The following is a 16,291-nucleotide window of genomic DNA, read 5'->3' on the forward strand; positions in this document are numbered from 1 at the left end:
CTTGAAGAGTTTAAACGGCACATCTTGAAACCCCAGTCAGCTTTGAAATGTTTGCATGGGAGATACTTTGCTGATGTAGTATATCTACCTTGTGTCTTGTTACTGTACATAGTCTTGTCATGGTGTGGCAGAATTGCAGAGTTAGGCTACACAGATGTTTTTGTTTCAGTTGATGAAATGACTGTGCTTCAACTTAAATATGAAATTGATATGCTTGTTACACATTGGTATAATTGTTAATCATTCACTTGACTACTACACATTTCCTGACTTCATGCAAGCCTACAAAGTGTGCAAGTGTAAGAACTAATGCTAGTTTGAAGCCAAAGGGTAGTTACACCAAATATTTATTTGATTTACTTTTTTTGTTTGTATGCTTAGCATTTAGCAAAATAAACAATTAAAAAATATATTTTTGAAAGCATTATTATTTTTTAATTACAGAATTTCTTCACACCTGCCTAAAACATTTGCAAAGTACCTTTAAACCTGCTGGTCTAATTTCCACTGATCCATCGGCATTTTGCAACATAGTAATGTATGTGGGGATATTTTTACTTAAGGCTAAACATGAACTAATGCAAGTGTTCTCTACATTGTTTCCATTATCAACGCTTAAGTTGACTGTTGCTGTTATGAAAGAGCCTTCTCAAAGAGTAGACAGTATGACGTGTGTCTATATATTATGGACATGTAGCAAAAAATTCAATATATACTATTGAATAAACATCATTTACTTTGATAGTTCATCTTTACATAGTTTTCTGACTGATATGGATAATGTTAGCAAGACCAGGATTTTTATGTTTTGGCTGTCAAAATGGGGCATTTTGTTGAGTCCAGCAGACAGCACAGATGGGAATCTCATATAGGACTTTATTGTTGTAAATCTTTCTAAAGGCTTCTGCATGAATCTGACAGATATATTGAGCTAAAGACTGTGGATTGTGACCAAGGCTGTAAGCAGTATTTCAGTGTATATGTAAAAAAAAATCACTTGAATATGACGTGAATATGTAGAGAGAGAGTTATATTTTTTTTGTGTTGATTGTATGCGTTTTGTAGTTTCTTTTTTTAAAGCAGCACATATAGCAATTAATTATTTCTGAGGATTAAATTTTAAATCCATGCAACTGGCAATATGAAGCTCCTTGAATGATGTCATAATGGTTTAAAGGCTTTGCACGGCTCACATTGGCCTACTACTGATACAGTATGCACTCAGAAGTAACAGTACTAACCCATACCTTTTCTTGTCCCTGGGGTGGAACCATCGAGTGTACATCTCTTGTACTTTTAGTGTATGTTGTTTTTTCCCAGCAAGTTGCAAATAGTGTACCTTTAATTAGCTTTTATGAACAATAGTAATCCTTAAGGCCCAATTATGAACCTTAAATTACTACCTTTTATGTGTATTCATGTTTCCAGGTAAAAAAAATACTAAAGATACAAACATGTGGTGATACCATCCACAACAATGTTTGATAGTTTGAAACCTTGTTTTCTGCCAGTATAGAAAGCCTTGCAGACTAGAAACCTTATTAAACGTTTTGTATGTATATGTAAACGTCTTCAAAGGTAAAATGTCCTAGTGAGAACTTGCCTTCGTGATTTCTATATGACCATTTGTAAAAAGCAGACATATTATAAAGATCTTTGCAAAATTATGTTGAGCTGATTAAGAAACAGCGCCGTCCGGTGGCTCACTCTTAACTTTGCAACAATGCTGTGAACTGGGGTTGTTATAATGATGTTTTTGTCTTCCCTTCTTTCACAGACAGACAGACAGACAGACAGATAGATAGATAGATAGATAGATAGATAGATAGATAGATAGATAGATAGATAGATAGATAGATAGAGCAGTAGCTCATAGAGATCTGAAAAACACATAAAATAGGTTTATTACTCTAGGCTCTAAGTTCAGGAGGTGTATATCCTTCTTCTTTGATTTATCAAAGTCACTGAAAGACAGCGGATTCCCGGTCAGACTAAGCCACACTGATTCTAAAAAGTTTTATGGCCTCGAAAGCTCTGTGTGTGTGTGTGCGTGTGTGCGCGCGTGTGTGTGTGTGTGCGTGTGTGTAGCCTCAATCTCAGCCAATCGAAACGGGTCCTTTGTGACGAGGCTCCTCCCTGGAGCGCGCGATGGAGAGGCCCAGTACGCGCGCAGGGTTTATGGAGACGGCTGGAGGAAGTTTTGCGTGTTTTCTTCTTTTATTTTTCTATTAATTTACCGAAACGTTTTGTGTGCCATGGATTGTTTAAGTCGCTTAAGTTTACTCCACGTCACAAGGATTAAGTTTCGATATGCTGAGGATTAATATTCGACGACAAATATGGTTTGATAACTAGAAAAGTTCTGCCTCAGACCTGTATGAGCTCATGATGGAGCGGAGAAAGAGGAGCCGCTGCTCGGAATGGCCCGCGCTCTGGCTCGCCCTCTCCTCCCTGTCCTGCCTCTCATGCGCGACAGCAGAGCTCCGCTATTCCGTGGCCGAAGAGCAACAACCAGGCTCTCTTGTCGGGAACATAGCAAAAGACTTGGGCCTCACAGTTCAGAAAATTAGCGAAAGGAAGATGCTCCTTATTTCTGACGCCAACGCTCAGTATTTCGAGATAAACTCAGTTAGCGGTGCCTTAGTAATTAAAGAGACCATCGACAGGGAGCGCCTGTGTGAGTTAAGTTTAACATGTTCTTTGCCCCTTAAAATAGTTCTCCACGATCCATTGGAGATACAGCGTGTCCTTGTAGACATTGTTGATGTGAACGACAACTCGCCGCAGTTCCCGGCTCTTAACTCATCGCTGGAGGTCTCGGAAGCGGCCGCGCCGGGAACGCGCTTCCGTCTAGAGAGCGCGCGCGACCCCGACATGGGCGCCAACTCGTTGCGGACGTACCGTCTCGAGCCTAACGACTTCTTCACGTTAAACGTCGAGATGAAAAGTGACGGCAGCAAAGTTCCCGAGCTCGTGCTGGAGAAGGCCCTTGATCGTGAGGTGCGCGCCGCCTATCGCCTCTTGCTCACGGCGGTGGACGGCGGACAGCCAGAGAGATCCGGCACCACACTCTTGCTGATCACAGTTTTGGATGTGAACGATAACGCGCCCGTTTTTGATGAGCCAGTAAAACGGGTGAGCCTTTTAGAAAACTCTCCTTCTGGCACTATTGTGGCCAAATTTAACGCCACAGATGCAGACTCTGGAACAAACGGAGATATATCTTTCTTATTCAGCAAATACACCTCAGAGAGAATTCTCGAGGTTTTCAGTGTGGATGTGAAAACTGGAGAACTCAGGGTTATTGGTGATGTGGATTATGAACAAGCGAGTGTATATGACATAACTGTTCAGGCCAGGGACGGTGGAACTCCCGCCATTGAGGGTTCATGTCACATTAAAGTGGAAATTTTGGATGTGAACGATAACACGCCGGAAGTGACGTTAACATCCCTCACCAGTCCCATCAGTGAAGATGCACCAGCAGGCACTGTCATTGCACTGATCAGCGCAAGGGACTTAGATTCAGGGAAAAATGGACAGGTGACATTAAAAGTGTCTCAAGGGCTGCCATTTAAACTGGAATCTGTTTTTGGGGAGCATTACACCCTAGTTACAGATGGCCCTTTGGACAGGGAACGTGTCCCTGAGTACACTGTTGTTGTGACTGTAACAGATGCAGGTTCTCCTCCATTGTCCTCTAAAAAGACCTTTGTTGTTAGTCTCTCTGATGTAAATGATAATGCTCCAGTATTCTCACAGCCATATTACTCTATTGACATCATGGAGAATAACTCCCCCAGTACCTCGCTCATGACAGTGTCAGCCTCTGACCCAGACTTGGGGGACAATGGCCGTCTCACCTACTCCATTTTGGCCTCTACTGTCCATGGCAGCCCTGTGTCCTCTTACGTCTATATTAACCCAGAGAATGGCAATATCTTTACCATGCGTTCATTGGACTATGAGCAAATGAATGCATTTAAGATTGAAGTACAGGTGCAGGACAGTGGGGTCCCACCACGCAGCTCCAATATAACAGTCCATGTCTTCGTCATCGACCAGAATGACAATCCACCTGTCATCCTTTACCCCACTAACTCTGGTGACACTGGCCTTCAGCTGACTATGCCCCGCTCTGCCCCTGTCGGCCATCTTGTGAATAAGATAGTTGGTTATGACCCAGACAGCGGGCATAACGCATGGCTGTTCTACAGCATCGCACCTGGTGAGGATGCAGAATTTTTCCGTATTGGAGAGCACACAGGGGAGCTTCGTACTGCAAGGAAACTATATGAGGTTGAGGCAGAGAGCCAGGAGCGCTCATCATACAGCTTTGTAGTGGTTGTGCAGGACAATGGACAGCCTAACCAGTCCACCAGTGCCACTGTCACCATTAATGTAGAAGAGAAGAGTGCAGACAAAGACACAGACCTTAATGAAACATCTTCTCGTAAAACAGGCGGAATTCCAGACATAAGCCTGTACCTCATAATATCACTGGGCTGTGTGACTCTGGTCTTTCTTTTGACCATTGTGGTGCTGCTGGTGCGGTGCCTCAGACACAAAGATGACCTAACATGCTGCTACTCCAGGAAGGGCTTCCGTTCTCGCCCTGCTTACCAGCATCGTTCCCATAAGGACCTTCACCTACAGCTGAACACGGATGGGCCTATCCGGTACATGGAGGTTGTGGGGGGCCCTCAGGAACCCCACACACGCACATACAGGCCCTGCTACTCTACAATCTCCAGCAGGAGTGACTTTGTGTTTGTTAAGACTCCTCTACTGAGCCATAACAACACATTAAACATGACCCTAACCCGGAAGCACTTATTAAACTCAGCTAATGAGGTGAGGGCTCAGCTTGGCACAGAAGCTGACAACCTTTAAGATGCTCTCTTTCTGTTGCCACATGAGTGAGGCAGATTTCATATCATGTTTTCATCTTAAAAACTAGATTTATTTATTTGTCATTTTTAAATCAACGTCTGATAGCTTTTCCCATGATCCCATGATGTAGCTTTTTGAGGGACTAGGAATCTTTGTTGAAAAAACAAGACAAATACATAGTTGTCATGATTTTTAAATATTTGTTAGACATTCTGTATAAAGATTAGAAATCTAACCTACTCGTCAGAGTGAATGGTGAAAGGAAAAATAAATAAGGAGAGAAAGGTTGAGAGATTAAATAAGGTAAACAGATGGCAGAAATGGACATGGCAGATAGATGATAGGTTTGAGATGAGAATAAAAAAGGGGCATTGATAAATGAAGACAGAGCGAAAGACAAGTCTTGTAAAGAGAAAGAGACTAGTGGCTGAAAACAAGATAGCAGAGGTCATCCTGTGACCCAGGATTTCCTGTTGTGGTAGAGGTCACTGATTGGTTCCATACCTTGAAGTCATGTGAGCTTCAGTAATGTGCATGTGCGTCACCCTAGGGAAATCCCATAATGAATTTCCATAGTAACCAGGATTCAGACTACACATAGAACCACACAGACCACAGGATGAGATTTCAATATAGACATTCACCTAAACTCATTGTGTATAATAACATAGTAAATGTGTGTTTATTGTAAGTAGTAAATGTTAATATATAGGGAGAGGAAACATTTGAACAAAGTTACTACTCTTCTTTTTGTAGTAATTTTTCCTCTGTGGAGTAAAATCTTTTATCAGATCATAATGTTTGACTTGTCTGACATTCAGAAATAGTAGGTGAGGTGAAAAGCTTTGGGGCCTCAGACATGTTATTTATACCTGCTGTATGTTGAAGCAGGAGTTTAATCCCTTGTCTTTGTATCTTGGTTTTAAAAGGGGAAAGAGAGGGAGGTGAGACTAAAGAGGAGAGATTTCCTGTTCTTTCTTTCATTCTTTCTATCTACCACTATGTCCCTTGTGTGCTGTCTTGTATGTCCTCTGGGAGTGCTTTTGGCCTTTAGGTCATGAAGAGACCATCTGGCTCCTCTGGCAGGACACGTGTGAGTTGTGTTTAAGTGTTTTGTGTTTCGTGGGAGGGTATAGGCTCCAAAACTGACAGAAGGTTAGGGCATTATTTCATGTCTCAGAAATTTAGTCGGAGATAGTGAAGGTTTCATCCATGTTAGTGTTTCTCAGAGAACCATAGTCTAATTTATGAAAGAGTTTTACTACTGCTGTTACTGACACAAAAGGAAGAGGGGATATATTCCCCTTCCTGCTGTGTCCTTTTCCTCTCTTTGAGCTATTATCATGTAAAGCTTAATTTTCCTTCCTTGTACATCCGTGTCTATCTTGCATAGCCAATTGTCCTTTTTTCTGTTTCTGGCAGCCATTTCCTCTTTTTCCTCATCCTCACCATGTGTTTTCCTGCTGAGCTTCCTGCTTACTGAAGGCAGCCATCTAACTGTCACCTCTGTTTAGTTGGTAGTGTTGTGACGAACTTCAGTGTGTGTATGTGTTGGCCAAGTTAACGCACATCTGTAAAGAATATCTAATTTCTCAAGTTTCCATGAAGTGGCAATCAAAATGTTAAGATCCAGCTGAACTTCAAAGCTCGGTTTTTACACCGTCTTGTTTGTACCGGTTTGTTACGTATTTTCAATACTACGAATCTGGTTTTATTAAGACAAACTCTTTACTTTACGAATATTAAAGTTCTGTAATATCTTCCCTTGTGAGATAAAATGAGTAACATCACAAGGGCCTTCTTAGTTGAGCTGGAGTTCTGGAACATTTTGTCAGTTTTCTTTAATGCATTTCTTTAATGCATTCATATGCTTCAGCATGCTAATTGCTTACAGCTGTTTGGGTTGTGGATCTAAAACTATTGAACTGTTATGATTACAGTAATATTGCAGTACATTATTTTGTTTCTACGTTACTGTAAGAAAAAAACATCTGCAAACATTATTAGAACCAAACAGAACAGACCCTAATGATCCACTTCTGTGGAAATTTTCAGTTTAGCTTTTAGGTAAAAGGAGCCTCGTCAACGATGTAGAGAATGAGATAGAGATTTGTCTTTCATGAGCTTATTAAGAGGATGTGTGCAGAGAAGCAGCTGTTTTCCATGCGTTCTCTCTGTAGAGCCTAGCCTTGGCGGGAAGCCTGAATATGTATCCGGTTTCAGTGCAGTGGCAGACAAAGTGTTAAGTTCCAGTTGAACTTCATAGCTGGATAGTTACATAGTCTTGCTTGTGGCCATACTTTTGTGACCTTTGTAGTAGCACAATGGCAGTATTTAAGGGTGATATTTCTGATATGGTATATTTGATTAAAACTCATAGACGCTTTGCTTGATGAATATTATATTGTAGTCAGTATAGTTCTGGAAATTCAAAAAATGAAACTACTTACAATTCAAGTTTTACCCACGTCCCATGTGGGTCATCTGGTTGCTGCCTGTCATCTTTTACCTATTGAGCCACAGTTGTTGCATTAAACCCGCAGACCTCAGTAAAACACTTAAGAGTCAAGGTAGACCCAGGAGAACTAAAAGCTATTATTTAGGTTAACCTCATTGGAAACTTTCTACAGGTTGTGTTAAAACCCAGTGCTACTTTAATGGCGTGCATGTCAGGAATGGGCCACAGCTGTCGGTCTGAAAGCACGAACCATCTACAGAGTACTAAATGTCGAAATGTGTGTTCATGTAAACATAGATCACTTATCCACAGATGTCTCATGTTGTCATTAGTTACTAATCATATAATCTATATATTGAGTATTTAGCAGTGTTGCTAGGTTATATATGTCTAAACCCAGATCTAATAAGGACTAAGGACTAAGAAGACTTAAAAATGGAAAGAAACCAAGTGTAGTCTTGCAGTTTCTGTCTCACATGGTAGTTTGCTTTGGGTTTTTCCCCAGTCTCCATTTCTTGTTTGCTTTTATTCTCCTCCAACTCCTGCTGTCTCACTCAGAGCGACTCAGTCTACAGGTCATAGTGTATTTTGAAGTGTGGGCTGCTTCTTTCAGCATACTTTTCTTCAGCATAATCTATATTTTCTGCACACAAACTCAAACTGGTGTATACAGAAGTGATTTAAACACAGTCTGCCCTTCACAGGGGAATCAGCAGCCCATGTCAAAGACATTGTTTTGTACACATTTACAAAGAGAGAGGCTATTTAGGGTAATAATAGATCTTGTATACATGTTGGGCCTTGGACCTTGATGAAACTGCAGCTATATTTATTTCATATTTTAGTTACTGTGTTTAGTTTCAAGTCAACTTGTACAATATCTACATTACACAAAGAGTGGAGTTTTCACTTCACTGAGTTTTATGTGTAGGGCCACGCGTGGTGCATAAAATGTTTATTTTGTCATTGATTTTTTGTGCGAGTGTGTGTTTGGTAATACATTATAAATGTACTCTGATGCCTATGTGTTCACGTATCTATATACATGGATGTCCTTTAAACTGACAGCAATTTGGCTTTAATAATTTAGTGTCGGGGGGGCACGGTGGCTTAGTGGTTAGCACGTTCGCCTCACACCTCCAGGGTTGGGGGTTCGATTCCCGCCTCCACCTTGTGTGTGTGGAGTTTGCATGTTCTCCCCGTGCCTCGGGGGTTTCCTCTGGGTACTCTGGTTTCCTCCCTGGGTCCAAAGATATGCATGGTAGGTTGATTGGCATCTCTGGAAAATTGTCCGTAGTGTGTGAGTGAATGAGAGTGTGTGTGTGTGTGTGCCCTGCGATGGGTTGGCACTCCGTCCAGGGTGCATCCTGCCTTGATGCCTGATGACGCCTGAGATAGGCACAGGCTCCCCGTGACCCGAGGTAGTTCAGATAAGCGGTAGAAGATGAATGAATGAATAATTTAGCGTCTACTCTTATCTCTCCTGGAGAATGCAGAGCTGACCTTGCAGTTTATTTAACAATGCACGGCACACTAAAACAAAAAGGGAGAGACAAAAAAGCAAGGAAATGAGGAGTAAAGAAGCTTTTATTTCTCTATTATCACCCATCATCTCCACAATTTTGTCTGTCTTAAGAGTTTTTTTTTTTTTTTAAAGGAGAATGTCTAGATGAGAATAATTTAGTTCAAAAATGCTCAAAAATTGGAGCTCAAAAATAATGGATAAAATGGTAATCATTATTGTCTTGCTCAGTATTAGAATAGAAATTATTTATCCCGGTCCTTACTTTAGGGACTAAAATGTTTTACCACCAAAATGAGATAAATGAGAATCTTGCAATTTAATGCGGCAAACATATTACTGAAAGTAGCCGATTATGTTTAATAAAAAAAAAAAAAATGCAATCATGACTGGGTCATGACTGTCCTGTTTGCTTCCTGTCCACTGAGTGTGTTCTTCCCATCCAACTGGAACACAATGGTGGCCTTGTTTTCTAGCTGATGTTTTACGGAGTCAATCAATTAGCACCACTGCTTGTTCCAGAAACAAACCTTGATTGTCTCAGAATGCACTGCAATAGCTCACAGCTGTTTTTTTTAGATTAAAGCAGCAGTTTAAGTCCTGTAGTCTAGAGGCAAATTAAGCAAATATGTGTATGTCAGTTTCAAAGTTTATATGTGTGTAATTGTAGTTATACCAGCTCCTGTAGCAAATACACACTCAAAAAAGGGTTTGTATTGCCAAATATGCAATCTCAATTTGACCGTAGAGTGCAGTACATAGGTTCTATGACACCTATGTTTATTATCTATTGAGCACAAACCGTGAATAAAAATGCACTGGGGCTTCAGGTGCTGCCTTCACTCTTCCAGGTCTATGAGTTATAATTTTTCTTGCTTGTGTCCTTGCAGGTGCACAGAGCAGCTCTGATTTTACTGACACTGTGATCATCACAGAAATCCTGTATACTGTAGACAGTGTTTTCATCCATAACGCTCACAATATGAGCGTTGAGACTCTATGAGTTAGAGACTAAGGCTTAGATATGTGCATAAAGTCTTCAGGGTTAAAACTAACTGTTTTCGTTTTTTTTTTCTTTCTCCTCTGCAGCAAAAACCCCCCAACGCTGACTGGCGTTTCAACCAGAACCAGAGACCTGGACCCAGTGGGTGAGTTCATTAAATCACAGATTTACATATTATGAAAATGTTATATAACTGTTTATGAAGCTAAACAAATAGACATCTATTTGATCTTCATGGATTTGCATTGCATTAATGCTTACTCATATACATGGCAGGATATTTATGCATATCTACAGAGTTACACCTAATCTTACAGAAACCTTTTCTGGATCTTCCAGTCTGATTAATGTAACTCAAAGAGCTGTAAATAGATAAAGAGGTAGGAGATGTGGTTTTGGGGAGGTGTGTGTATTGGATGATAACCCAGATGGCACTGTTTGCTTATCACAGAATAGGAGAGAGGACATAAATTAGTTGGCCCTTGGGGCAAACTGAATGCACATGTATGAAGTCAACTTCAACCACTTTTTTCTAAACTTATTATTGATATAAGGCCACACCTACCACCAAAATGTTTAATTAAAAGATGGTTTTGTTAAGACACACCCAGTGTACACAACATAAAAAGGTATCAGATAGGTACACACAGTAAGAAATGAAGACTGGCGGGGGATGACCATGGGAATTGTTTTCTAAATTACTGTTCTATCACATGACTCAAAAGGAAGGCAAGGTTTGTACTATGTATGTTAAAATACATGAGGAGAGGCTCAGTTTACCTGATCTTATAAGGCACAAAATGTACAAACACACCACACAAACCACTCACTCATTTTCTACCGCTTATCCGAACTACCTCGGGTCACGGGGAGCCTGTGCCTATCTCCCTGGACGGAGTGCCAACCCATCGCAGGGCACACACACACACACTCTCATTCACTCATGCAATCACACACTACGGACAATTTTCCCGAGATGCCAATCAACCTACCATGCATGTCTTTGGACCGGGGAGGAAACCGGAGTACCCGGAGGAAACCCCCAAGGCACGGGGAGAACATGCAAACTCCACACACACAAGGCGGAGGCGGGAATCGAACCCCCAACCCTGGAGGTGTGAGGTGAATGTGCTAACCACTAAGCCACCGTGCCCCCACACAAACCATATAGTTAAAAATAAGTACAGTAAGAATACAATATACCAAATATAGTATTACTGAATGGAAACTATTCAGTATTGCAATGATGATGTGAAATGTATAGATAAAAAGAAAGAAAGAAAGAAAGAAAAAGAAAGAAAGAAAGAAAGAAAGAAAGAAAGAAAGAAAGAAAGAAAGATAATGTATAAAGAAATCTGCAGTGTTGTGGTGCTTGTAGTCATAATAATGCCACATCTGTTACTGGAGCAATAACTGACTGTGGCAAAGGCGAGAGTTCCAGTGGGAAAACTCCCTGTTTATGCGACTGTCAGTAACTTACACTTTTCCTGTCCAGCGTGATTTTAAGGTCTTCAGAGCCAAAGGCATTCATCCCCTCTCTCATGCCAAGCAGCTCTGCTGCTCATAGTGCACCAAATTCCCAACAGACATTACATAACACATTCCTGCCTGAGAAAAAGCCATTTGGAAGACATTAAATCTTTTTTTTGTTTCATTTCAAACATCAGCTCCGTATATACATCTGCTCTGCTTATTTAATGTTAAGTTGAAAGATTTACTATTCGTTCCGTCATTTAATGTTGGGTGAAGGATCATGAAGGTTAACCAACCTAGAGGGCGAATGTATTATTTGTTTTAGGATTCAGAAAGCTCACATAATGGATTAAAGGTTAGAGATTCTTAAAGAAGTGTCCGCTTCACGACAGACATTTAGTACATGAGGAAGATCTCTATCTCTCTCTCTCTCTCTCTCTCTCTCTCTCTCTCTCTCTCTCTCTCTCTCTCTCTCTATGAACATGTATAGATACCTTTTCCTTTCACTTTGTTATAAAGCAAAATTATTCAAAGGATGTATCACTGGTCTTTATTTCAGTAACCACAAGTTCAGAACTGCCCTTTTAAGATCAACGGCACACCGCAAGCTCAGGTACAGGAGAACAGCACAGGCTCATGCGTGCTAATAGACTTTTATCCCCATGTAGCTGTTCCCTGTTGGCTGTCAGTGCTCAGACCTTTGATCTTGTAGTATCATGTGCTGTTTATAGGCATGTCACTGGCTTTGCTTGCTGTTTAGACCTGTTAGAATAGCAGACTAGTTGGCTGTGGTGATTTAAAGTGTGTGAGTTTTTAACTGTATTATTAGCAATAATGTGAAACAAATGGTGGAAAATACTTTGTGGAAAAAAGTAAATATAGATACTCTAAATGTATCAATTAAGTAGATTTGTAGGTCTTTGCTGGAGCATTTGCAAAATCTGAAAAATCGTAATATTTTAAAGAGCTTGTGACGTTATGGAAAAGGCTTTGTCAAAAGAAAAAGATACAGCACAGAGGTCATTTAAAGGAATGCATAAAGTGTAGTTACACACATAACATCAGATGTGATAAAAACAAGTTCATCATGAGTGGGAGAGACGTCTCTGTGTGTGTTTACAAAGAAACGGCAATCATGTGGAGGAGTTTAATTTAAGAAGTGTTCATTTCCCCTACGTACGGAGACTTTTGGGACACCTAGTAGTTAGTGTCTGTTGGTAGCCAACGCACTGCGGTGGCTGAGCTGCATTACTGGGTGATTTAAGTCCACACCATTTAATTGTCATCATACCATTTTTAGCTCCATGTGAGTTTTATCTTCTTTACCTTTTTGGGTGTCTTTGAATGCACATCAGCTGTGTAACATGATTGATAACTTATAATAAGTGATTAGAATTCATCTTGACAAATATGAGTTAGAAAATCAGCTTTAGCAAAACTTTTGTAACTCTCACAGGAACCTTTCTAAGTTTCTCAAATAATGGTTTGCAACCATTTAGATCATTTAATATTTCAAAGAAAGTTTTGTAATGTGCATTACAACAGTTTCTTGTGTGGTAATCTGAGTAGTGTGTGTGTGTGTGTTGGAATGTGTTGGCTGTATTTTCTTGCTCTCTCTGGACTTGAATCCACAGCCCATATCCTTTACCACAGGAAGTGCTTATCTAACCACAGGATATGATAATGCTGACCAAAGGAAGCACTATTTCCCTTTATAGGACTGTGAAGCTAATTAGGGACAAATTAAGCATCTTATTTTCCTTAACAAATACAGTGACTAATTAGTGATGATAAGCCCTGAGTCATTTGTCCCAAACTCAATAAATTTGCTTGTCCAAGGTTGAAGTTACTTGTGTTTATTTTGGTATCACTGCAGTGATGTGATCTCAGTTTTATTGTTAAGTTGTAAATATAAAGCAGCCAAGTCATGTGAGAAGGTCTTAATGAGAAAGTTTAGCACGTCTGGAAAGACTTGAGCTCTGGTTTGTTCCTTATGAGCAGTTTCTGTCCTCGTGTTTCTTCATCCTGGCTTTGGCCCATTTTTCTGTTCTTAGTAAACAAGGACTGGCAGCTCTGTCCTCAACTCTCCTCTCCACTCCTCTCCACTCCTCTCCACTCCTCTCCTCTCCACTCCTCTCCACTCCTCTCCTCTCCTCTCCTCTCCACTCCTCTCCTCTCCTCTCCACTCCTCTCCTCTTCACTCCTCTCGTCTCCTCTCCTCTTCACTCCTCTCCTCTCCACTCCTCTCCTCTTCACTCCTCTCCTCTCCACTCCTCTCCTCTTCACTCCTCTCCTCTCCTCTCCACTCCTCTCCTCTCCTCTTCACTCCTCTCCACCCCCTCCTCTTTACTCCTCGCCTCCTTACTCCTCTCCTCTCATCTCCTGTTGACTCCTTTCCTCTCCTTTCCTCTTGTCTTTACTCCTCTCCTCTCCTCATTACTCCTCGGTACTCCTCTCCTCTCCACTCCTCTCCTCTCCACTCCTTTCCACTCCTCTCTACTAATCTCATCTAATCTAATCTCATCTCATCTCATCTCACTCTTCTTCATTCATTCTTTTGCAGGCTATTTGTCTTTCTCCTTTTTCCTGTAGCTCTGTCCAATTTTTCCAGGCTGTGTTGAACTTTTAACCTCTTTTTGCATTCTTTTGCTCTTCTTGACATTACTACTTGCCAGCTCACCATATACTCCTTATAAAAGTGTGTGAACACTGTTATTTGTTATTTTTATTGCCTTTATCTGCTGATTTGGCTAATAATCATCTAATTCCCCATAGAGAGTAATGCTTAAAGCAGGAAGTGAGACCCCATGAGAGCCTTGCATGCATGATTGACTTTTGTCTAATCTTCATAATTTAAATTGCTGCCTTGTGCAGTTTTTTGGCTAAAGTAAATGTGTGAATGGGAAGTTCATACTGTATAAGGGAAAGAACAATTTAATTTTTAGGGCAATATATAGAGAAAGCAGCACTATTTTATTAATATGTTTAATTAAATTAATTCTAATTAAATGGAGCTACAGTATAATAAAGAGAGTAAATATGAGATAGTAACATTCCTAGAGTTTAAGTATAGTAACATGGCTTTATACAGAATGACAGATCATAACATAGGGTGGTACTCATTTCCTTCACTACAGGGATGTGTTTCTCAGAGACACTAAATATGAAAGTCTTCAGCCATGATCTCTGTCATAAATTCTGTGTTAAATAAATAGATAAATGTTAAAGCAGGACTCTTTACTATTTGTTGCTAATATTAGTATGACTTCATCTTTCTCAGATAGCTTAAATAGTCAAATTAGCTAGAAAAATAATGCATGTTTGCTCAGAAAGCAAGAAAGCGAGAGAGAGAGAGAGAGAGAGAGAGAGAGAGAGAGAGAGAGAGAGAAAGAGAAAGTATTTCCCTAAATAAACATGTCATATCACATAAACATATCAGGCAGTTGCATGCTCACATTGTATACTCTAATCAGAATTATAATTCATCTGCTGCTTTTTGGAGTTGTTAAATATATGCTTTCATTATTCAATGTTTAGATCACTGTAATTCCTTCTTCCTTAGCATTTCTATAAATAGACTCAAAAAACATATTCAGAATTTAGCTACTCATTACAAATTCCTCATCTCGCCTAAGCACTTCACCCTGCTTGAACTCTCTGGTCCAGGAATACTGGGCTACTGGTGGTGCCTAAGACTATACTGATATCAATGTGTCTGACCTTTCAGAGCCATAGCACCCAAACCTCCTTCTCCTATTTTCTTCCTCTTCTTTCTCCCGAGTCAAATTTAACATGAACTTTTTCTCCCAACAAGCTTCTCTTTCTTCTGTATTTTTCTGTGTAAAACCAATTATTGTACAGCGATTATTAAATTAAACTAAAGGAAAAAGGAAAAGAAGCTACTGTGCCACCTGTAGTGTTCCAAGCTTCAAGAGCTGTTTGTTCTGTATTTATGCAATTAATACAGACTGTGAGAAAGTTTTCTCTCTTCCTTTGTAAATCCTAATTGTGTCATTAAGTCCGTCTGGTTAACATTGAAACTGCATGGGAGTTTTTTAATCACTTTAATGTTGTTAATTCTGTTTATCAGGTAGCAACAGTAAAAAAAAAAAAAAAAAAAAAAAAAAAACGCCTAAAGTGAGTTTTCTGCTAATAACCATGAAAAGCACAATTAATGAAGACTGAAGATTGCATCCCTATTTTCTTAATCTTTGTGTGTGTCTTTTCTAATGAGGCGAGGGTTCCAGAGATCTGGCCTACTTTTGTGTTTGTTCTCCATAGATGCAAATTGGGCTTAAAAAACAAAGCTTTGAAGCTCAGCTCGGTCCAGATGGAAATGAGTGTGTGTGTGTGTGTGTGTGTGTGTGTGTAAGTTTACTTTTAGGCAGCTGTTACCTCTCTGTTTCTGGTCTCATTAACTCTTTTACTTTACAAGATATCCTGGTTCAGGGCAGTGTCTGTGTTGTGTGTATGTGTAACAGTGTTTTTTGTAATGATGTATGTAGGAGGCAGTGGTAGGGTCCAGTCTGGTCCAGTCCAGTCTTAGTAGATATAGTATGACCACACACGCACACACACACAGGCACACACGCACACACACACACATACACACACACGCATGCACACACACAAATTACAGGGTGCAAAGTATGTAGCATTACTTACAACAATTATGGTCTGTCAATCTAAGTGTGGGGTGTTTCACCACAGTCACATGCTTTACCAATTTGGTAAACAATGGACACAACCAGACAAAAATGACAAAGATTGATGATTTTTGAAATGATTATTTAATGTAACTGGATGAATTCATCATTATAGACATATACATTAAAGAATAACTTTATTCCATAGTCTCATATGTCTTCTTCTTCTTCTTCTTCTTCTTCTTTTTCTTCTTATTATTATTATTATAATTATTATTATTATTATTATTATTATT

The 16,291-nt window shown here is 40.0% G+C and overlaps 1 protein-coding gene across 15 annotated transcripts in view; it reads left to right on the forward strand.

The window, feature by feature from the left end:
- The window catches only part of LOC132856721 (protocadherin gamma-A11-like), a 75,498-nt gene that overhangs the window by 52,734 nt on the left and 6,473 nt on the right, over positions 1 to 16,291 (forward strand). For 13 of the 15 annotated variants that reach the window (XM_060886431.1, XM_060886422.1, XM_060886430.1 and 10 more), the window contains exon 2: positions 9,963 to 10,021. In XM_060886431.1, the coding sequence (XP_060742414.1) occupies positions 9,963 to 10,021 (59 nt within the window). Of the gene's footprint in view, positions 1 to 2,157; positions 4,855 to 9,962; positions 10,022 to 16,291 lie in introns of those variants that run through there. The other 2 variants (XM_060886417.1, XM_060886419.1) reach the window with 1 other exon arrangement.

This window comes from Tachysurus vachellii, chromosome 14, assembly GCF_030014155.1.
Source record: "Tachysurus vachellii isolate PV-2020 chromosome 14, HZAU_Pvac_v1, whole genome shotgun sequence".
Classification (NCBI taxonomy): domain Eukaryota; kingdom Metazoa; phylum Chordata; class Actinopteri; order Siluriformes; family Bagridae; genus Tachysurus; species Tachysurus vachellii.